The sequence below is a fragment of the Rissa tridactyla genome, chromosome 3, assembly GCF_028500815.1.
Source record: "Rissa tridactyla isolate bRisTri1 chromosome 3, bRisTri1.patW.cur.20221130, whole genome shotgun sequence".
Classification (NCBI taxonomy): Eukaryota; Metazoa; Chordata; class Aves; order Charadriiformes; family Laridae; genus Rissa; species Rissa tridactyla.
This window is the reverse complement of record NC_071468.1, coordinates 60,211,929-60,236,096: the sequence shown is the minus strand read 5'-3', so window position 1 is coordinate 60,236,096 and position 24,168 is coordinate 60,211,929. Positions and strand designations below refer to the sequence as shown.

General features: G+C 39.1%; 1 protein-coding gene across 5 annotated transcripts in view; it reads right to left on the bottom strand.

Moving 5' to 3' along the window:
• The window catches only part of TULP4 (TUB like protein 4), a 173,844-nt gene that overhangs the window by 52,730 nt on the left and 96,946 nt on the right, over positions 1 to 24,168 (bottom strand). For all 5 annotated transcript variants that reach the window (XM_054194507.1, XM_054194508.1, XM_054194510.1 and 2 more), the window contains 2 exons: positions 4,857 to 4,985; positions 4,379 to 4,540 (listed from right to left, as the gene is read on the bottom strand). In XM_054194507.1, the coding sequence (XP_054050482.1) occupies positions 4,379 to 4,540; positions 4,857 to 4,985 (291 nt within the window). The remainder of the gene's footprint in view (positions 1 to 4,378; positions 4,541 to 4,856; positions 4,986 to 24,168) is intronic.

Below are 24,168 nucleotides of genomic sequence, written 5' to 3'. Positions count from 1 at the left end.
CTGTTCCTAATGCTGTGCTGCTTTTCTCTTCCACCGAGAGAAGAATTTTGTATGATTAGACATAGAACAGGCTGAAACTTGGGGCCTATATTTACATGTTCTTAGTACTAACGCATGTTGTGTTGTGACAGGAGCACAAACAACAGCTAATGTTGTACCCAGCAGGATGTCAATCAAATTAGCTAACTGCTCGTGTACCTATTTTCAAAGCAAACAGAAGTGAGCGTGCTGGCAAAGTTCACACGTACCTGTTGTCTGCCATGTCCTGGCCAAAGAGTCCTGGCCAAAGAATCCTAGCCAGTCCCCAAATTTCCACAAATAAAAGTTTATAACAGGAAAGAAGAGGGGGGAAAAACAGAAATGGGCACTTAGACCTGTCAGAAAAGTCTAATAATTTACACTAGCTGAGATGCAGGAAACAAATACAGATTAATAGCACTTCTTGGGATATTCAGGAATTAAACTATATTAATTCATTTTCATCAAGGCTTCCCTTTATTGGAGAGTGACTTCCTTCTGATCCCCTTCTCACACACAGAAACAGCAACAGAAACAACCCCAGTGAAGTCCAGGGAGTTACACTATATTGCTATAAACAAGAGGATAATCAGACCCTTCTACAGATCTCATCCAGTTCTCTGACACTGTGCTTTTCTCCATTGTGAACAGAAATAAACCTCTTTAATAGCTAAAATCTGGGAGAAGGGGAGGGACAGGATGGCCCAAGGGCAGCAGAAGTTGATAGAGAAATGTCACTACGAGCTGAGCAAGCACACAGGGGGGGATACGAAGCACTGGAAAGACATTTTATATGACTTGTGGGCTTAGGAAAAATCCTCAATTACTTATTGACATTGCTTCTATAATTATAAATAAACCCTTTGGCTAGATAAAACTCAAGTTTTCCTCACTTCGGAAGTCATTCAATCTACTTGGTATGTACACTCCCTCTTTGCAAACAAGCGTGGTACGACACCACAGAACTGTTTCAGGACAACGTAGAGCATTCTCTGATACTTCAAATTTACTTTTTATTTCAAATATACTTTCCATCCCTTCATGATCCTAGGTGAGCCTTCTCACCTGAAAAATACTCCACACAATGCTGAGGAAGTAGGCTCTACTACAGCCTCTTGTAGCCCTGAAAAAAACATTTCAAAACAGCGAAAGGAAGGTCGCACTCCTGAGTGAACCGATCCGTTCAACTTTAACCCAAGTGTGGCACTCTGCTCGAGACACAGAGGACCCAGTCCTGTAAAGTCCTCCAATTCTGTGCATTTGCTCATTATCCTCAAGAGCCCATCAGTATAATGGGGTTCTATGCCTCGGCCAGACTCATGCTCTGGTTATAGTATGCAGGAGCAGGAAACACCTAAAGCCCTCCACAGGAGCAGGAGTACAGACACACAATGAAGGGAGAAAATTAACTTCTAGTCGTCTACAATAAACATGTAGAATCACAACCTAAAGGCCTGTGTATTGAATCAGCTGAAGAAGCCCATAGCTCAAAGTCCAGACTCAAGACCTGGGTGTGAACCACAGTAAAAGTCTGCCAATGACCTTAATGAGGAGATCATCTGACGACATATGATGCTAAGAAAGCAAGCGTTGCAGTCAAACAGATGTATCAACTGTCCTATGACTCACAGTAAAGTTTGTCCCCAACAGACACGGAGAGCTCAAGAAATCCTGAAAAACAACACAGACACAAGAACAATGATAACACTCTCTTCCTAAAAGAAAATGCAGAACAGTTGCATCTAGTATTAATTAAATCCAATAACTTCCTCAGGGCAAAGTGCGTATCAAATCAGTTAAAAGATACAACTATATGCTCAGTTTCAGCAGAACTGTACTCCACCCTGGCCATCTCTCTAGTTCTCATCGCATCCCTAGGCTCTCAAAAGACTTTGGGAAGTGTTAACTATGGAGTTTCAACCACAGGTGGCATCAGCCACTACCTCAGGTGCTTTACTTACAAGCCTGTGTCAAAGCACAGCAAGGACATAAACTCAGAGGCCCCACACACTATGTCAAACAAGAAGATGGTTGGCAATACTGGAGCTCCAACCATTTCTTTCCTCCAACAGAAAGATGGTGGTAGGAAATCACCCTCCTCTTGCAGAGCTGCCACAGAGCCGTGGTGAGGAGTGATAGAGCACTAGACCACTGCTGTTGAATAGACAAATAGGAGAAAAGACGGAAAATGAGACTTGAAGAAAAGAGGAGGATGCGTGCAGCAGAGGGCTGAGTGAGAAAGTTAGGAGAACTGGGGAGTGAGGTGAACAGACACGCTATGCTGAGCAAATTTTTATCAGGACAACAGAAAACTGATACTGAACAATACATTCCCTTTGGAAATGTAACTTTTCAAGTTAATTGTGTTAAAGGTCATGGGACCATGGAATGTAACGTTTTCCAGGAATACTTTCACTAGCAATCTTCATGGTGCCACAGTGGTGACAAAAAGAATAGTATGAAAATACACATTTTGACATTTATCTTTCACTCACTGCATTGACAAGTAGATTACATTGGGCAATAGGGAAGACGCAGAAGCTACTGTAGACTAGAATAATATTCTGTTCTTATTTGTACGGATACAAATCAGCAGAGAAATCAGATAAGGAGACAAGCTTATTTGTATGTAATATATGCCATGTCCTTCTCCCCCAATTTGCTATTTTTAGTTTGAACTGATCATAGTCTCTTGCCTAGAACCTCAGTGAATCATATTTCCTTGTGCCTCTGGAGACAAATACATCTAAATACATATTAGAAGATCGCTTCTTTCCACCAAATCCGGAGAACAGCAAAAAACCCCATCATCAGTTAACATGCAAACCCCATAGTTAGGAGAACTGTGCAGAGCAACATCAAACTCATGACTGGTTTTGGTCTCTGTTTCAATGAGTTTGTCCGCAGCAGAATCTTGTAACTCAAGCAAGTGATTTTCACCCAGCTGGAGCTGGCCATTATGTTTGAATGCGCTTCTCTGGACACTGAACAAGTGTTTGTTTTTCGGGATAACCACTTACAGAGCATCCAGATTAGAAAGTACAAACATACTGGCTAAACCAAATTAAAGGCAGTCAGTCACCCCAGATTAAACACTCAAGTGAAGATATTTCTAAATACAGCAGCAGCAACTGAATACCACACAAATGGGGTAGACTCATGTTTAAAACATACGACTGCAAGCTATTAGATCTTAGTTCCCCTCCTACTTCTGCTGATGGTCTTTTCCTCTTGATCTTGACTAAATTATTTATTGTCAAGAATTACATTTCCCCAGATTCCAAAAAAAAAGCAGTTGGACTCTCTGGCTTTAAAGAGCAGTGTTGCAATAATTAATTCATTATTCTTTGCAGAGCACACTCTAACATTATTAGATGTTGCTGCAGAAATGCATTTTATTAGTGGTGTTATATTCCACCAGCAATTTCCAAAATACCTCTATCTTGTTTGGATTTATTGTATTCTAAATTAAAGTCAGTGGTTCCTTGAGTCTTGAACCAGTACCTTTTCATGGTGGTGTAAAATGAAGGAAGGAAAATAATCCACTTGTGGTCATAACACAGTTTCTCTTTGCACTGTTCTACTCCCATAATTTCTTTCATTTCTTTCTTTATATTATACACACATTAATTGTAACGACAGCAAGCATGTGGAAGGAAAGACGATTCCAGTAAGCTCACCAGTGAATGGCAAACGGCCATTGTAAATTCTGCAAATGAAACCTATGGGGTAGCTCAAGCCCTGCTATAAATGGTGATGTGGCCAATATCATATGCTTTATTAGATAAACAGTAAAGAAGAATTTTTTAACTGGCTTTTTCAAAGCTCAGTGACTTTTGGACTCAATGGTTGGAAAAATGGCCTTCTTTTAAATTATGTTGTTTGCATAAGGCTGAGGCCTCTCTGACACTTAATCAATTGGATCCATTTGCTCATGTGAAGGCAAACATAACCGTATCTGTCACTTGAACTCCTTTTGCTGCAAGTGCAGACGGGACAGATGTATACAGAAATGATCAGTCAGACGTTTACTAGTCCAGGCTGTATTTCTGCTCAAACGCATTTTCAAGACAGCTGTATCAACAAATTAGGGGTACAATTACAGATTCCTGCCTCAAACAACTAACTTTGAATAAGACTGCATGTGAACTGGGGTGAAAAGGGATGATAGGTAACTCGGTACATTATCATATTTGCCTAATGAGAATGACAGGATGAACTAAATTTTCGTTCTCTGTGGGAGCATCAGTTTGAGGGAAACTGTTCTTACAAAGCGACCATTTTATTTCACAACTTTTTAAGAGGTGTATCCTATAGCATATCGATGTAATACAATTAATATCTCTAAAAGCCCCATTACCTGTTGGTCATCTGGAGTCCATATGCCACAGGTGATCTGGCTCTCCAAGTTTATTTCTGAAGACCAGTGTCTTTGTCCGCTGACTGAACCGACCAGCACAAATCCATCTCTATATGAGATAAGTGCTTGAGTCCCATCATGGCTCCATGTAAAGTCGCTTACCTTAACATATCAAAGACAAGAAAATAGACATATGGGACATGTAGGAATTTTCTGTTGTTTTAATAAAAGGTAGCACTGCATGGAACTAGACAGGGCGACTATTAGCCCAGTCGTAGCTCTGATGTCATGGCTATTGGATAAAGCAAGTGTCCTTGCAAAGTCTCTTTGTGACAATTCTTGCATATTCCTTTCAATAAAGAAATGTTTCGTTTTCTCCTGTGCTTTTCGAAAGGTATACAGTACCATTCGTTGTCCTCTTCATTTTGCCTCTCAGGACTCAATCCCTCTTGACTGCAGAGAAAACGTGCATACCAACCTGTGCCCCCCGATCATTCACAAGCTCCACAGACCATCTGCCTTCGTATTGTATCCAAACAAATATTCCTCCATCTGCATCGCAGGTTGCTAATTTCTGGAATGGTTCGTTCCATCTCACCAGCACAACCTTAAAAGATTACAAACAAAACCAGCATTACCAAAACTGCATGTTGTGGTAACAACTATTTAGCAAGAACCAGTTAAACAATACTGCAAAATAAACATCACCTCATTTAAATCCTAAAGAAGATGTACAAAACAGTAATTTTCAGCAGAGCATTAGGCGCCTCTCAAGAACAGCTGGAATCGCTTTGTAATGGCTGTCAGGAAATGCACAATCTCTCACCATCAGGCCTTTTTGGAAGGCATCGCATGCTTTCAACAAAAACGAGCCACACACTGGATTTTATTACAGAAGCAGCAAACAGGAGGCCCCGTACAGACCACCCAACACTCTTTCAAATTATTTCCCCCACCGTAATCTCAGACTGTCAGATTCTAGGTCAAATCATCACCTCTTGCTGATTTCAAATGAAATTGCATGCACCAGTATCAGATTGAATTTGAATAGTCATATCAACAGTGACATTAAAATAATCCGAGAGTCCCAAATTATTAAAAAATAGAAGTTTCATAGAAAAATTGCTTTGCTACTGAGTGCAGAAGTCCCAAATACAAAGCAGTTTTAGGCTCTTCTCTCCACATTAGAGCTATCTGGGCTTTTCTGGAGAATATAATCAAGTCTAAACCTAACAAATTGCTCTCTCATTTCTAATTAATACCAATTTAACAAATACAGTATCTCCTGAGACTTCAGTATAAAACTGAAAAAAGCATGTCATCCTAGTGCTTGAAGCAGAAATTAGCTGTAAAACCATTCACCTCACTGTGACCAGTGACTTTTTATTAAAAACTTTTTTCCAAATTAGCGTTATTTTGAAAAAACGCAGATATATCCAGGATGCTTACATTCACACATGAGATTCCCCCCAGTTACTTCATAGAGACACAGCATATGCAAACAAAGAACGCATATATTGAAGAGTCAAGCAGCAGGGTGTTATTTTAACTACTTAATGGGCATCCAGCTCTAATGATGCTTTTTCATAAATCTAAAAAGGTAATTAACCATTTCAAAGAGACAGAAAGAGAAGATTTTCCGAAAACATATTTTGCTGTTTACAGAGATGGACTGATGCTCCTCAAGATTCCAGTCCTAAAATGAGCTCTAAGTAGACAAACCCACCACGCTTCACAACAAAATCAGCAGTCATTTTCAGAATTAGGATATAAATATGCATATCTGAAACCTAAACTTGACAGCTGAAAAAAAATGACCTTATGCCTATTTTGCGAGTGCTACACTTATTCAGGGAGCGTCAAGGGTCAGAACTTCAGAACATGTACATCAGTGGAGCTCGCCAGCCTGAAGCATCAACCCTTGCACGATTAATCAGCTAAAACTGTTTCTTCGTGCATACGTGAAGATTATGGGGAGAAGCCAGTACGACAAACCACCTCTCTCTTGTTAAGCAGCTAAGCAGAATCCCATGTGAGATTTTGCAGAAAAACACTTGCTTCTGCCTGACTACAACCTTGCAGCTGCACCCCAAGTCGCAAGCCCTGTCTTCAGTCGGGTGGAGTATATCATGGCACTAGAGGGATTGTATCACACACAGCTTTTTATTTTTTTGTGGTGGTTGTTTTTTGAAGAGCAATAAATAAAATATTCCAACACAGTAACACAAGCAGCTGTACTCTGGTAGAGGTCTCACGCTGTCCCTTATGTCTAAACAAGAACAGCACAGATTTGTCAAAATTTTGTTTTCTCTTTGGTGTAATTCCCATGCACACAGCCATCATCTCATCCACCCTGAGGCAAAAACTTGCCAGTAATGCCTAACAGTATTACAAAAGAATTCAAGAAAACCCCAAATGTAACACAAGGATGAGACTGAAAAACCTTTGTCTTTGAAGACTGAGAGCCGCTAAGACTAATGATGACTAGCGATAGAGTGGAAGGTACTTAACACCACTGAAAATCAGCTGGTTTAATGCTTAGACACTGCCCATGCTGGACATTTCATAGATCATACAGAATAAATTGCTACAGAAAATTTACGAACAAAAGATAAAATTAAGAGTTCAAATAACGTGTTTTTTTAACTAACACCATCATAGGTGCTACTATTTCTTAAAATTGCCTTGTTTGGCCTGGCAAAGATTTGAGACGAGCATATGATTTTATAGACTAGACAACATACCGGCTTAATGATATGAATTATAGGCAAAGTGACAACAGCTGCCTTGACGCAGTTTGTCTCTTTTCTGTTTTAAATAGGCATCTTGTTAAAACTTGAATATACCTTTTGATTCAAACTCTGTACAACCTGTCTTTTCTGTGGATTTGATAAAACATTAGAATAGACTTGAAGTAAACAAGATCAACCAGAGCCTCCCTCACTCCCTCCATCCCACTTAGATACAAATTAGTAATTTTCAAAATAACCTTATTTCTTTATAGTCACAAATGAAAGTGAGATAAAGATTTTACATGCCTTCCGATAACATGCTCATAAGGAAGCAGATCTGTAATTTGAAAATTCAACTTCTTTAAACATAGAACGAATATTATCATTTTATGAGGTCATTTTAAAGATGCTTCCATCATTTACATTTAACATCCAACTACAGGTGCTGAGTTCACAGCTGCTTTGAGTATTTTCAATTTCATTTTATTTCATTTTTCGTAACATACTGAAGCAGAGATAAAGAAAGGAAGAAGGATTGCCCTAAGTATTAAGATGACTTTTGGCTTTTATGTTGGCTAAAATGTAAAGCATATGAAAACATGCCCCATTGATAGCGCATTTAAATAACTCATAAGCTTGAATTACCCCTTTGCAAAGAGGAATTTTATTGCCAACCCATAAATGCAAAGATATCATTACTTTCACTAACAGCTTCAACTCAGAGGGGACCCATTTTTACTTCTGCCTTTATGGTTCTCTGCTTCCTACTTAGCATCTTCACACAGGTGAAGGACTAAACTGTTTTGAAAGAACAAAAAAGTTGGTGTGCCAAAATCTGTAGACTATTTGTGGTCCACACAATCTTTGCATATTGCCTAATTATTTTGGTTTGTCTGTTGTTTGTTTTGGTTTTTTTTTTTTTAATACCTATAAAAATTGCAAATTGTGCTTGTTCTACTCTAGAAAAATTCTGTATCACAGACATTAATGGACATCTAAACTGCTACCTCATATAGGAAATGATCTCTCATGAATAAAACTTCTAGGAACTCCTGGCCTAATATATTAACTACAACATAAAGGCCAATATATCGCCCCCAAACAGGATGTTTTCCATGAAGTTCAATGAGCTTTTGCATCAGAGTCTTATGTTTTCTTTGAACTCCTTTTTATACAATGCATAGTGGTGAAAATTTGTTTCAAAAGTGGAACATTCAGCATCTTCAATAGCTGTTTTAATTGTCAACTTGATTTTCAGGAATTAAATTTAATGAATCCTAAAGGTGCTAGAAACTCTCCCCAAGAACTGACTGTATACTATAATGCTGCAAACACAGCAAAATGATCAAAAAAGAAAATGTTTAAAAACTATTTTTCATCACAAATTAAGGATATGTGAGGATTTGTTATCCTCAACTTTAAAAAAAGCTTGTTTATGTATAAAATTAAATGGGAAAACACTGTTAACTTACACTTGGGAGATAAACCTGTGCATTCACTCCCAGTACTACAGACTAATCAAGGATGAAATAATTGATAACATTTCTCAATTTAAAATGTTGTGCAAATATAAAGTATAGCTTATGAAGCTCAGTTACTTCACCGTACTTCCCATCTTCACAGATGCTCCATATGGAAAGAGTCTTGTCTTGTGGCAAAGAAAACATCTGTATTATTCTAATTGAATAAACAACAGACAATAATTTACTTATTTTTTAAAGATCACTAAATTATGCTTCAAAATTTTCATTTTCATTCACTCGAATGCTTTTTGGTCTACTACTGCAAATAACAAAACAAAGTCCAATCAGTCTCTGACCCAGAAGATCATCAAGTTTCTTAGAAAGACACTGCCACAGACATCATGCAGCTAGCAATGTTATTATTTATTAAAATCTTAGACAAGAAATTTTGAGTAACTGCAATTTCTGCAGTAGCAAATATGTGCCCTCTTCCTAACAGAAGCCAGGCTTGGGTTTTAAATTCAATACGTGCTATTGACACTGTTACTGATTTAGCACAATACAAGACCGCTAAAATCTAAAGCATTCTGCCAGCTTTTGTTACCTATAATTTCATTACAGTTTTTGAAGGAGATGACTGAAAATACGATACCAATCAATTTCCCAAGAGCAGAAGTCCTTCATCTAGAAAACCATACAACATTCATTACTGAAATCTTACCTCTGTAGTCCCTTAAACATACGGTACATAACTGCTATAGAGGCAAGGGACAAATATCTAGAAAAAATAAACAGGTAAATAACTAGGGCCATTAGTTCCTAGAGTTCCTTACCAAATTTAAATAGATCTTATTACTGAAAGGAAACTACACTACACTGTAGTGAGTCATTTTTTTTAATCTCTGACCCTCCATGCATTTTACTGGGGAGCAGGCATATGCTCTAAAGATAGGGGTCTTCTCCAGCATTCATTTTCACATACGCTATGGAGATCTGCTTGTGGATGGACTATGGTAGCAATAGAGAGTAGAGAATAGTCGATGGCGATATTTGATAACAGTACAATTTGCTACATCTGGGTAGCCACGTTCCTTTATGTGGCATGAGCATTTCTGAAACTACAAGTGAACCAGGCATCTCTGTAGGGCACACAGGATTTAATACATTATAACTCCATCGAGCACATACAACACTAAACAGTCTATGCAACTTTTGTCCTTTTGCCCCCCAATAGATCATACTACACTTCTAATGCTATTGAAAGTGCTTCCAAGCAGTGACAGTGACAGGAACAGTCCTAACTGTTCCTAGGACAGAAATATAAAAAACTAATAAAGGAGATTAGGCTATTGCCTACAGTAGCAGAGTACAGAACTCAGTCTCTCTGAAGGCTTCTTCCAACCCTGTGCTTCTAGGAAAGTACGTAAGTTTTTAAATGAACAGACAAGGGTTGAAACGAAGCATTGGAAAAGGAGACTGCAAAATCGCCTAGGATCACTGAGCATCACCTATTTGCTGTATCAAGCAATGCTATTATGCAGTCCCCTAATAAGTAGATGGATCTTCACTCATGGTTACAAGTATAGAGAAATATATGCATATAGTGAATATAGTATGTGCAACAAACTGGCACACATGGTTTATTAATGGCAACAAAGATGAAGAGATGTATAAGTACATTTATCAAAGAAAAAAGATGAGTGTACAGTGGGGAACAGAAATGAAACATAAAAGTAAAGGGATCAGAGAAACCAATAACCACCTTCACTTGCTAACACAGTTCAGTATACATAGATACAGATATACACATTTAATGTGTATATACATTACATACATATAACATGCGTGTGTGCGCGAATACACATCCCTATTAAATCCTTGAGGAAACTATGCCAATTTTGTACATTTGTTGGCTTGAAGTTAGTTAACTAAAGTGGATTTTTATAATGAAAATGTAATTTAAAAATTACATAGAATAAGCAGTAGGGTTGCAGTTAACAACCTGTTGCTTCTCACTATACTTTACGTATAACCAGTGCTTGGTTCTAAATGGTTCTGTGTTTTAGTCCAATGAAACGTAAAGTTTAACTATTTTTAGTATTTTTAAAATAAAGGCTATTCAAGTTTCTCTCTCCTAATTTCTGCAAACAGACTGTTTGCAATTGGTCTTACTTTCATCTTCACTTATGACCTTCATTTCTTGCCATGACAATAATGCCATGATAATTCTCTCCATTCGAACTAGTTCGATTACGCAGACGAAGAGCATCACGTAAGTATTCTTCCTACTAATAACACGAGACAAAAAAAATCAGTAGACATGGTAGACAGCTAGTTTGCCTCTCCTGGGGTGGCACACTCATCTTCCTACCCTACTTATCTTATATTGCATTCTCTAATGATACAGTCCCTGTCTCTCCCACACCCGCAGAGCTTTGATTTTTTGTTTCCAGAGACATTACACCCGGGTGGAATTGCTTCGTTTGCATATGGAGCTGTCAGTTTCCAAGGTATGATACCCGTCAAGGAATTATTATTAAGAAGAAACTACTGCTATTAATAACAAACACTGTGCTGCAGGTAAAGAATGGCAAATTTATAATAGTCAGTGACTACCTTTCTTGAGAAAAACTGCCAAGTGGCAATAGCAGCTGCACGTTACATAGTGGGTAAAGGAACGGCAAACAAATTTTTGGTGACAAGAAAACACCATCCAAATTCTTTGTGTTTCTTTAGTCCGAATAATAAGAAAATGAACTGTCTTCCTGGAAGGACTGGAGTGGCCTTCAGATATCTCAGGGATGGATGTCCTTTAATAAACCTTACCCCTGCTGTGGGAGAAGCTGTGATCACTGGTGATGAGTGCCGACGGCACAGCAGCTGCTCACAGCCCCTGGGGGGTTCAGCTGCTGCCGTGGGCAGCACTTTCCATCCCCACTTGCACATTAGAAGTCTGCTGCTTTATCTCAGGATCCTACTTTTCCCTTGAATAAAGTGTACTGCTCTGCCAGCAGCTGTCATCTTGCTTTTTCTGCTCTTTGAAAAGGAGCTGCAATTTCTATAAATACTATTTAAACAAATACAACTACATTCTTGTGAGAGATAATATAAAAGCTACTAACTATGGAGGTTTAAAAACACAAGAAAAAATCCATGAAAAGACCAGATTTGAATAGCCTTTTGTTTTTTTAACTGGAGATCTAATTTCGTTTTATAACATTATCAATAAGGTAAGCATGAGATCTGTGTCCGCTTGGGACCTAACCTTGCACTAATTGAAATCAGAGATAAGGCTGGACCAGCGATAAGGTGCAGACCTTACTGAACCTGAAAGGTCCAGATCCAATTATGTGCCTTCTTCTGACCACAGACTTCATGTGGCCTTCACATGAAAACCTACTCCAAAGCAACCACCTAATTCAAACACCTCAGGTAAGGGTCTAAAGTTAAGTACAACGCAGGGATACACTAGAAGCTCTGTGCCATTTTGTTCAATATTGCTCTCATTTTTTCCCTCTTTCTCCTTGGTGTTTGTTTTCATAATGCTCAGAGCAGCAGGCACCAGGCTAACAAAGACTGAGATCATCTGCTCAGCTGTAGAAAGAGAAAAGGCCAGGCAGGAGCGGTGTAGTTTACCAGCAATCACCCTCTGAGTGAGCACAGAGGAGGCAACTATTCACCCAGCGCTCACTTGCTCTCCGTGTGAGCGGCTGGTACCCTTTGTGAGTCATAGTGTGGTTGTTCACCCACTGGGAAGAGTGTTGATACTCCCCAGCAAGTTTTGTCTGTTTGCTTTGCAGATGAATGCCACACATGCCTATTTTTAAAAGGTATCTTGAGGTTGGCATCCAACCCACCACACATACCTATTTCTGAAAGGTATCACACGGTTGGCATCCAATCCCCAATGGAAGGCAGTCTGACCTTTAAAAGCTCTAGAGGGTGATTTTGGCAAATAGGCAACTGCAAGAAAAACTTGTTTTGATAGCTGCTTTGAGGAGGGAATGTACTTAGTGTGAGTAAGTGTAAGTCTTAAAAATACCTAGACTGTCGACATCTCACTGAATACATTTAGGAGCCTTGATAGTAAACTGCCAAGACGTGGACTCGGAAAGGCTATAAAGCTTTACAAATCTCCTTACGTTCCGCAAGTCATACACTTCATTTTAAGAAATACACATCCAAAGGCTGTTGATCCCAAGGATTTGCCATGTAACCATTTTATACGTCCACAGAGCACAAAATATGCCATCTGATCACCTACCTTAGATGAAAGCATCCCCGATACCCCTCACAGGTACCAATCAAGAAGCATTATGCTCCTAGGCATGAAGTGGTTCACAGGGCCAGTTCCAAAGGAATTACTCTTTTCACTTTGGAATCACCATGTTTAATCATGGCTTCAAAGAACCACAGTTGCAGGGGACATTTAAAAAGAAACAGCAGCAACTAGCTGTATCCAAGGTATACCCAACAAATGTGTTTGGGCAGCTGAGGATCTCTGACAGGCCACTTGTCAGAACTGGAAGTTGCATGCGAGAAACAGAAATGACAGGCCATATGAACCTACCATGGATGACAAGATGTGGGTATCTGGCTACCACTTCTCATTTAAATAAGTTTCTTAACTATTCAAGGGCTATCAAAGAAAATAGCCGGATATAATCCAAAGGAAAAGAACTAAGGCATGAAAAGAGTGAAGGCCTGAAGTCAATCACAGATACATGCACAAGATATCTGCACACTATGTTTGTGGAAGGCAAATGGTTGGAGGTCTGCTCATTTCCAATCTCACAAACAACAGAGTGACAGTGAGAAGGTGTATGGTCTGCTTTTGACTCCCTTCCCTTCACAAGGATGCTTAAGTCCCAAAAGATTTTTCACATGAAAGCTAACTGTTTCCACAGAAAAATCTTTTTTAGAGTTATGCCATGCTCGTTTCCAGTGAGGGAAACTCCTTTATAGCATGTACATTACTACCACTGTCTCTTATAAATAGTCTTCCTGTCCCTAAGCATTCCTGCAAGGTACTTCTGGTTAATTGCCCATACACACTCCCTAGAAGTACAGAGGCAACCCCAAGTTCACTAAAAATAAATCAAAACTGAATGTTGGTAAGGAAGAGCAAAGGATAAAATAGCACTTTCATCACTTTCCTTTATAAAAAGAAAGATTTCACTTTGTTCTAGTTTCTGTAGAAATAAAACCACCACAATAAAAGAGAGATGACTATTCTAGATAAAGATGAACAACCGTTTTGCCTTAGATCAAAATACCCAGAGCAAAATAGCACCCCTCTCTAGCAAATTACTGATGAGCACCATTAGGAAAGGTCCATTGCTGTTAAAAATAAGACACGTGCAATAACTGTGCAGAGCTGGCAGTTCCTTGGGCTTGAGCATCTACAGTCAAATATTTTCCCACAAGAAAAAAAGCACCAAATTTAAAATTCTCTTGTATTTAGCCTACATTAAATTAAAAGTACATGAGCCTAATGCTCATTTTATTGACATCTGGCAAAATCACATTACAGATGGTATAAGTCAGGACCATTTTAAAACCTCCACATTTACATTCACTTTTGGGCTGTGTAAAAGAAGCTTTGTGTAAATGAACCTCAAGCTTTAAAAACAAAAGCAACACTCACTGACATCCACCTATGCATTGTCACCATATATCAATTCAGAGACCATGCACATCTTTGTTAGAACTTCCAAGGAGAGTGGGGAAACAACCAAAACACCTCATATAAGACAGATTTAAAATTCTGTCTTTTTTTCCTGGCTAAAAATACAGAAAAATATTGGATGCAGAGACACAGACAGCCTGTAGCAGAGCCTATGGCTTTTATTCTGTCTGTTCTTTTTAAAAATACGCAATCAAGGACAAAATACTGTTTGGAACCATGTATTATATCCAAAATGATGGATTCCCAAATAATTACCAAAAAACCCCCAGAGGAGACCGGATAACAACAAACATTATTGAAAACCATTCTTACTCAAAATGCACTAGCTCTGCTCTGCTTCCTCATCAGCAGCTACTTAGGAATTCCTGTAGAATCTTTCTGCCTCGTAAATGCCATCTTGTTTGGGAAAAGCCCCAGGCTAATGAATTGCTGGAAAAAGTCAGTGAAGTGATGAAGAGGCACTCTCTCCCTTACAGTCGACCTTCCCAGTTTGGTGGTTAAAAATTCCTAACCAAGTGTTCATATAATGGTGAAATATAATTTTATAACTTTACACGTATATATGCATGCATGAGAACATTATTCAAGGAAAAAAACCACTTGCATTACTAGGAAACTTTAAAGGAAACTCATAAAAATATAATATAAATGTTTTTTATAGAGTTGTGCTAGTTAACACAGAGACAAGAGGCAACACAAATTCTTCACCTTCGGGAATCCGTTCTGAGAATTGTCAGAAAAATAATGGTGTCTTGTGACCACATACTAAGAATCTGCCAGTATTAAATATAATAAGTCTGTCTGTATCAAATATACTAAGTTAACAGATAATTTTTCGCTCATCCGATATTCAAACTCATACAGCATGGCAATGAAGTAACATTATTCCAGCTTTCTGAACATCATTGTGGTAGAGATTTTATAATCAGAAGCCAGCCAATGACTCTCTTGATGATTTTGCAGGGTAGACTGTAACTTAGCTTGCACCTTCTTAGCTGAAATCACTGTAACAGTCCCCCAAACAAGTCGTATGTGGGACCTGACTGCAGCACAAGCTCTGTGCAAACCCTCTCCACGGAGATGAACTTCACCCTTTAAGAACTACAGTAAAAACTTGTCAGCAATGTAAACAGAAAAGACCTTAAAATTCAGAGGCAAGTGTCAAAAAGCGTTGTATAAGCATGATCATTTCTCTGACAGCTACAATACTTCAACCTTAATTATTTTTTTTCAAACATAAATAAGCAAAAATAATCCAAATTTCAGTAAGAACACAGATCAGCTCTTCAAATCTATTAACATTTCCCAGGTGATAATGGCTGTGCACTAATCTAATTAAGGTGAGTTATCAAACGTATTGGAGACAAATGGTATAGCTGGGCATTTCACTGCTGAAGTGGGACTACTTTACTATCCCAAATTCCCAAAGAAATACTCAACTGTCGTTATCCTGATCATCAAGTCCAACCGTAAGACCTCTGTGCAAGTTACATGCAACTGTAGAACATTTCTTGCCATCGGAGGAATATTGGTGACTGTAAATTAGTCACAGAAACTGAGAAAAGAAAGCATTTGTATAATCTTTATTGGGCTGCCTGGGCTGTCTTTGTGCGACTCACAGAAACCGTGCATCCCTAATCCTTTTGTGAGAATCATGAAATTCCCCCACGTTATTTTGCAAAGGTAGGACACCTGCTTTAACTTCTACCACAAGGCCACCATCTGACCTGCTCGCCTGCCAGCTGCCCTGAGTAGGTTCATTTATACGATGTTCAGCTAGCGGCATTTGGGGCAGCTATTGAAGCGACTGTATAATTGCCGCGACAGACACAGGAAACAAAGTGGAAAATTAAATAGTGTCTACCTCCAAGGCTAATGATGCCAGGGAATGCAGAAAGGGCAGAACAGCCACTCAGCACCTGCACGTCTCAGGACAGAAAGGTACAAAAGGAAGAATCTAAATTAACAATACCCATAACTGAAAATCACATGCCAAACATTCAGTTTAGCATATTACCATAAATACGACAACAAGAATTACTTTGTTAATATATGTATTAACCCATGGAGGGTATTAACCCATGGAGGTTCTGATTCAGGCTTGAGACACACTGGCCCGCCTAATTTGCAAATGATACAATACAAACTTCTGACAGTGTGAATACCACATAAGGAAATGCCACACTCTAAGAAATGCCAAATAGCAGATTTTGAAAATGCCATCCTTGCTTTGGCTGGCCTGCAATTCTGCACAGACTGTAATCAAAGCAAACTCCTGTAAGCAGTGGTATCTTTGTTTCTTGTTTCTTCATGAAATAAAAACTGTACCATGACGCAGTTGGACAAATGACCAATAATTTTACTTGTTTGACTTTCCAGAGAACACAAAGAAGCTACAAATAAGGGGTTCAATCAGTTACTCTGATAGAAGGATCACAACGGGCAAAGCGGACAGACCTGGAAAGCACAAATCACTGCTATTCCTCTTTACTACTGCAGCATAAAGAAGTCTCAACCAGAAGAGACCTTCATGTTGTTGGAACTGCACAGCTTAGCAACAAGGACAGTTCTTGAAGTTTTTAGCCTTGAAGACAAAGCAAAAAGCAGGCTGGGGAAGCACTGCAGGGAAGGCTAGCTCTACAGAACTGTACAATGACTGTATGCGCTCAACGCAGTCCAGAGGGCTGAACTATAGGCTGGGAATGTGATCCCTGGGCACCCTAGTGGGATGTAAGGGTCACTGTGAGACTACCAGATCATTGGCCATATGGGTGATAGGAAATATACATCTGACTATCTAGGACAATACTTGACCTCGTCTAATGCAAATATTAACAAAGATATTGATTACCTGTGGTGCAGAAAGCAGTTTTCAAGGAACTGAGCTAAGACTGAATTGCTTCTCAGAGACCAAAGAGCAACAATATTCAACCTTTAACAACCCAGACAGTATATGAACCACAGACTAGAGATGCAAGTTGTCTGATCTGTATCCAAGAGCCTGAGCCAGCTAGCTTACAAGTGCTGCATGAGTGTAAAGTAATTTTTACAGTTTAGATAGATATACTTCGGTTCACTCAAATAAGAGAGGAAAAGCAATAAAAACTACACACACCTCTTTTTTTCCCCAGTAAAATCCTTAAGAAAGTTTCACCAGGCAAAATAAGCAGATGTTTTCTATCCCAAGTCACTTGCTCGTTGACAAGCATCTGGAATATGACCAAGACAAAAACCTAGTAAAGGAATGAACTGTATTTAGGCAAGCACGTCTGTCTGTGCACTGCCTCTATGTTATCCAGATACCATTTCCCTCTTTCCTGTCCTATGAAAGTTTCAATGCAACCAGCTCTCTTTTCAAGTTTTCAGTAAAATGAAAACTAATCTGGCTAGGCACAGCAAAGCAGCAGAGGCAAGTGGCTACCAAATTTTTCCAAAAGTGAAAAAAATCTCCTAAATTAAGAAGGAAACTTCTCTACCATTTTATTTCAAAGCAAAGGTATTAGTATTTAAACAATGGTTTTGACTTGACAATTTCTACATCTCTGACAAACACCTTTAAAGAGTTATCAACTTGAAAACAACAGTTTCAAACAGTAAGCTTACATGAGACTACGTGCTACCCTACCTTAGAGCCTGTCCGTGTCTGTGCTACCAAGCCTTCTATACCAAGCCACTGCAGCTTTCCTCCCACCACGAAGCGTTCTTTCTACTCTTCGGGCTGGTACGCTCTCCATGTTTAAGTCTTCTCTCTCTATGTATCAGATGTTTCCAGAGGTTTTGGTTTCCTTTCTTTATGACACTTTACAGATTTTAAAGTAATGGCTTTTTAACACACTTAAAGAGTTTAAAAAACAAGAAAAATAATTGAAGTTTTGCGATATTAGATTAAAGGCAAATAATAAAACAAAAAAATGCATACTGGCAAAGTGGAGTCATGCAAAGAGTCAGCGAGTACTGTAATGACACGAAAAACCAAGGAACACATGACATTATTAAATGTTACTGTAAGTAATAGGATGATATTCAGGAAACTGTATTTTAGGTTAAATATCAAGTAAAGCTTCCAGCAATGAAAGAAATGGCTGAACAGTCTTCTAAAAGAAAATGTGGAATGAAGCCAATCTTTGGAAACACTTCATACAAATTTTCACACAGCATTAGCAGGTATTAGAAGGACTTAGTTTGTGTGTGTGTCAACTGATTACACGTGGTTATTGCAGTTCAGTGGCTCTGTTATTAAAACATTATTTTCTTATTCATTAACTGAGATTTAAGAAAAAGAATTGTGTTTTATTAATAAATGTAACAATTCATTATTTTAATATCCTTTTTTATAGAAAAGTATCACTTTAGAGCTCACTTGAGTGCTGAACTGTTGGACATATATGGAATAAAGATGTTATTTCAGCATGATAAGTATGTGATAAAATGAAAGAAATAGTCCTATTCTATGCATGAGAGTGATCTGTGTCTTTATATAGGTATGATTAAATCACAATTTTTTTGTCTGTCTATAGGCTGGAGGATAGGTGGTGGCTGCCTAGATGGTCTCACAGCTATTTTCATATCTGCATGCAGATCTGCAAGCAATCAGTCATTCCAGTAAGTTTTACTCTGTGTGTGCTCTTATCACGCTTTGAAATGTTAGTCTGCTAGCATTTTCAGAGTACATCTTCCTAACAAACAACAGACACAGTGAAACAGTCCGGGAGTCATTCACTTTTTCAGAAACCTTTAGTAACAAAGCGGTGACATCACTAGCATGATAACAAAACAGTTAAATTTGGAAATTATTTGGTCATATTATTAAGCAGCTAATGATCCTGGGGGAGTGGGCTAATTGTATGAGGTGGTTCTGAGTTCATCATATAATAATAGAGAAATTAGAGTGTCTCCCTACCTCCAAAAAAAGGGTGATGGAGGGTCAGAGCAACAGATCAAAGGCATGAAGTCAGAAATGGGACCCAAGAGCCAACCAACAGTGATTTTCACCAAGCAAAGTCCTCTACGCAGTACCAAAGAGTACTCTGTGGAGGACCCAAGGATACTACATGGACCGCCAAGTACCACAAGGTTTAGATGCAGGAGTGAAGGAGCCCCAGTAAGCTGACTGATGACCAAGCTCAGCTAGCACAGGGCAGGAGATGAAGCTGAGCTGAGAAGGCTCCAACTAAGCATCCCTGAACAGTGGAGCACAGCGATCCCACAGCTGCAGCTCTCATCTACCAGCTTCCTCCACCATCCCCTGTCCCAGAGTCTCAGCTGGAAGGTGGACATGTGGTTCATGGCAATCACTGCCTCCTCCTGCTCTGCGGTCCATCTGTACAGCCCACCGGCCAGAAGTTTTTCAGCAAAGCTCCATCTCAGTGCCCACTACATCCTTGTAGATATATCCAGCTTTGCTACCATTACCATATGGTAACTAATTCTAAGTATGTTTCTGTAGAAAACATCAACAGAAACATTGTTTTACCCTATTATGTCTGTGTTATCCATGATGCTGACATCTGCCCATGCTTTGTATGGGCCACAGCATGGGCACTCCACCTGATTCACCATGACGCTCCCAACCCGCCTGACATTGTATGCATCATCAGATCTCAAATTCAGTCTCTGAAGAATGATTTTGTTCTTAACACATCGTTTGCCGAAGCTGACACCTTTGTTGAGGGGAATGAGCACATGTTGGGGAGTCCTGGACAGTGTCTCTCATTAGAGAGTGAGAGAGTGCAGAAGCGACAGCTACTGGGCAACCCCCAGTGCCCAGCCTGACTCCCAGTCTCACATGATCTTGAAATATTAGATTTATCAATACTAAAAATAAAACCATGTGATACAGACTCATGCACCGTAGAGTCTGTTGTTATGCAGTGGAACTACATTAGCTCAGATACTGTAAATACGAGTCAGTCATCTGGAGTTAACAGCTTTATTTGCATTCATGATCCAGTTAGTTAACACTATTTTAATAGATATCATGCTAGCTTTTTATTTTTTCCAAAATTCTGTTATTATTACCACATAGGCATATACACAATTTATTACCCTTTGATTTCCTAAAACTCTGAAGTAGGCTGGGTTTTTTCCATACCATTTTACTGATTCAAGTCAGCAGGTTTGTGTTATGCTTGCCATTTGGAGGCCAAATATCAACATTTTCCATTAACATTTTGGAATTACCTTATCTTCTGGCAATTAAGCAGAAATTAGTTTCTCTTTTTGCATATATAGCTTTCACCTCTCAAGATGGTTTGATTTCAAAAGTCCTTTCAAATATGTATCTTATACTTTTAAGAGTTGCAGACAACATCATTAATTATTGGTTTGGGGTTTTTTGAATTATGCTAAAATGTCATGTCACCTAAAAAGAGGCACAACTCAGAGAATAACTGTACACCAGCACTGAGATAAACGCGCTTGTAAGATTGCAAGTACAATTCCTGAGGAGGTTGCTATCTGGTAAAATGGCAGGACTACATGAACTGACTGATGTCTGGCAAGTGTCAGAGTCAAATTCATTTAGGGACAAATAAAATTTAATACAACCGAAACCTTAATAAAAATTATGAACTGCTCATCACCATGTACTCACATACATACCATGTATTCCCATTCCATATCTGGAACTGCACCAAGGAGATGTGCTTTTGTAGGCCAAAAAAAATAAAAAATCCTTAGTTTAGTCCTGCCTATTTACTCTAACAGTTTAACTGAAGACATCAGGTAAAGACAACAGTTACATACGTCACGCCTTCATGGTAAGTGAAATGAACTCCAGAACACAAGTGCAGAAAGTGCTTTTGCTTTAGGGGCATTTTTAAGAGATGAAGGTCTTTTACTCATATACATAATTCACACATGACCAGAAAAAAGCAACTCAACACCTTCCACCCGAATTTACAATTGCATCTGTTCCTGACCTTATTACATTTCTGGAATCTCGCACCTGCAGGCTTCTGTTCAGCCACAGACTGAACAGGAGATGCCGGGAACCACCCTTACTGTCCCCCAGGCTGCTCTGTTCAGCCAGCGCCTGCAAACAGACTGTACCGTTCTGAATTCAGGCATCACCCACAGACAACGCTCTTTAGGAGAGAATCAGGACTAATTTCACATCTTGTATACAAACATTACGCAAATTACACCAGTGACACTTTACGTTAGGAAGGAAGAACAACCAGTAAAAGAACAGAAAGATATTCCCAGTAGCTAGAGATTGTCTTAAAATCTCAAGTGTGAGGCATAATACCCTCTTCAAAATTTGTCAGCATGGATTATGGCAGCTGTAAATATGTCTGGTATCCATTAAAATAACCTTTTAAAAACCTTGTTAAATTCTTCAGCCTAATGACTTACTGCTGTAGTGACTTCCATAACTTAATCACAGATCTGAGCAAGAATTTCATTTTATCAGTTTTGGAATTTCAAACATTGTGATTCTTTTAAACATTCACTTTAGTGCTTTAAGACAAGAAAAACATAAACTACCCCAATCTCCCTTCTCTAATACCATTTACTGGTTTATACAGTTTTAGCACATCTCTTCTCTGACTCATCTGCTTTCTAAGCTAAACAGTCAGAATTTTCTTCAGCCACTCTCCACAACCGAGATTTCCCCGATCCTTTTTCAGCTTCATCTCATGTTCCCAGAACTCCCACTAACTCTCGAATGCTATTTTAAGGTGAGACGAGGGCGTTCTTGATACATCGGCTTTTACTTTTGGTAACATTCTCCACGGTATTCTTTATTACTTTTCCTATTCTTAATGGTATGTTTTCAAAATTACTGGAATTTTTTCTTTTACTACTGTATTTTTCAAGTCAGCTGCATACCAAGAAAGAGCTTGCTATTCTCAGGTCCAGCTCTTTCCTACACAGAGGTCTCCATGGAGGTGTGTAGGATCAAGAGCCTCATAGCTCTCCATGCTCAGGGACCAAACACCTTTTAGACACTTCCCAATTCTGCCTTTTGGCAGGGCTAGTGGCGCAGGCACAATCCCACACCAGTGCTGTTTCATGCCTGTAAGAACAGAACAGTCCCCACCAGTTTAAAGTGGGGATTTACCAATGTACCACTGTTAGAAGGTCTAACTGGTTAACATGCCGCCTTCTTCTGTCTCCAATACAGGTTCTGAGACGTGCCAGAAAACTGACTCTCAGCAGTACCGTGTTTCTTAATAACCACCTGTGAAGGACAACGAAAACTTTCTAAGAGCTTTCATCAGTTAAATCAAATGATTTTCTATCTGCCAAAACACCTTCCTCCCCTTCAGTTTGGCATGGCACTATTTTCTTCTCTGAAATCTTGATGGCTCCAATCTACGAATTGTGACCTGTCAGTAACTATTATTTCAGCTAATTTAATGACGACCAGTATAAGCTTACTGGGCTGTAATTCTCCAGATGCTTTCTAGAGCCTTCTAACACATTTAGTTCCATATTCTTATTATGTTATTTCTAATAAAACTGTACATATTTTGTCTAACACCTCAGCAACCTCGTACTTGAGCTCTCAACAAATCTGCATGCATATCTGCAGTGAGGACAGGTACTAATAAATAACTGAACATCTCTGCAATACTCTTCTTTCCTGAATTGCTCCCTTTGCACATGGCAATCCACCCAGCAGGTCCACCAGTTGTCTCACTAACTTCCAGTTTCTCATTCACTGAAAGCACTCTCTGTTACTTGTTCCTGTTCCTTCAGCTATGTGGTCGAATGCCAGCATTTTGGTCTTCTGGGCTCCATTTTTACCTGTTGTAGGATTACCGTATGGGCTTACTTTCCTTTAAGAGTCCTACAGCCAAGCACCTTCTGAAGACAGTGGTTTTCTTCTCTCCAGACAAGGTGCACACGAAAGACTGTCCAGTTACTGGATCCCGACTGCAGGATCTCAGGGCAGAAGCACTGCCCAGGATCTGCTGTGGATGGGGGAACTGCCAAGCTTCTCCCTTCCCTGCTTCTCTCACTTGCAGGACTACAGGGAAGAAATGCTCTTCATGCATGGGCTTGTGCAAAGGATCACTTTTATTGTAACTTGCTCCCTGTTTGTTAGATCTCAAAGCACCAGAAGGTGACAAAACAATCTCATTTATAGTTTAACACAAAAAAAATTTCAAGTATTTTTCTGCAGCCATCAAGAGTAGAATCACAAACATTAACAGTTCAGAAGACAAAAAGCTGAAAAACTGTAATATTTTTAAGTTGAATTCATAAATTTTGGGCCTAAGACATGACTTTTGAATGCTTGTGTAAACAAACACTATAAACCTTAACTACGAAACACAAGACAATTAATGAGATGATCCCCTTATGGACCCTTGGTCTCTTAACTTTTCCTACAAGAGAAGGAGAGTTAATAGCACCATAACAGATTGAGGCTGAATCACTGACTCTTACTCTTTACTCATCACTTTTATACAGTGTCTATACATATGACACTCCAAACACTAAACATATCCCCTCGTGGCCTCTGGCAGCCACAGATGAAGAACAAGTAGAGCATGTTAACAGTACAACATGTATCGAAAAACCCCAAAAGCCCCACGTTGTTTTATCCTTTCATTATTGATAAGCATAATAAGCCTTTACATTCTGTGTTACCTAGGTTGAACAAGTATTTACTAGGCTGCTCTGTACCCAGGCTCAAAATAAATGAAACTTGGCTTGCTTTAACAATACAGGGCATTGCCTTCCCATATAAGTAACCTGACTTGACAGTTGCACTATGCAATACTCTGGTTTTCTAAACAATAAGGCCATGACTCTTCAAGGAATTCTACCATAGCACTAAACAGAATGAACATGGTTCAGCTGTAAGCGAAATGAGGCATGAGAGAAACAGTATGAATTGATGCACGCTTTTAACAAAAAGTTAGGACTGTTGAGTAGTGCCAGTTCAGTATT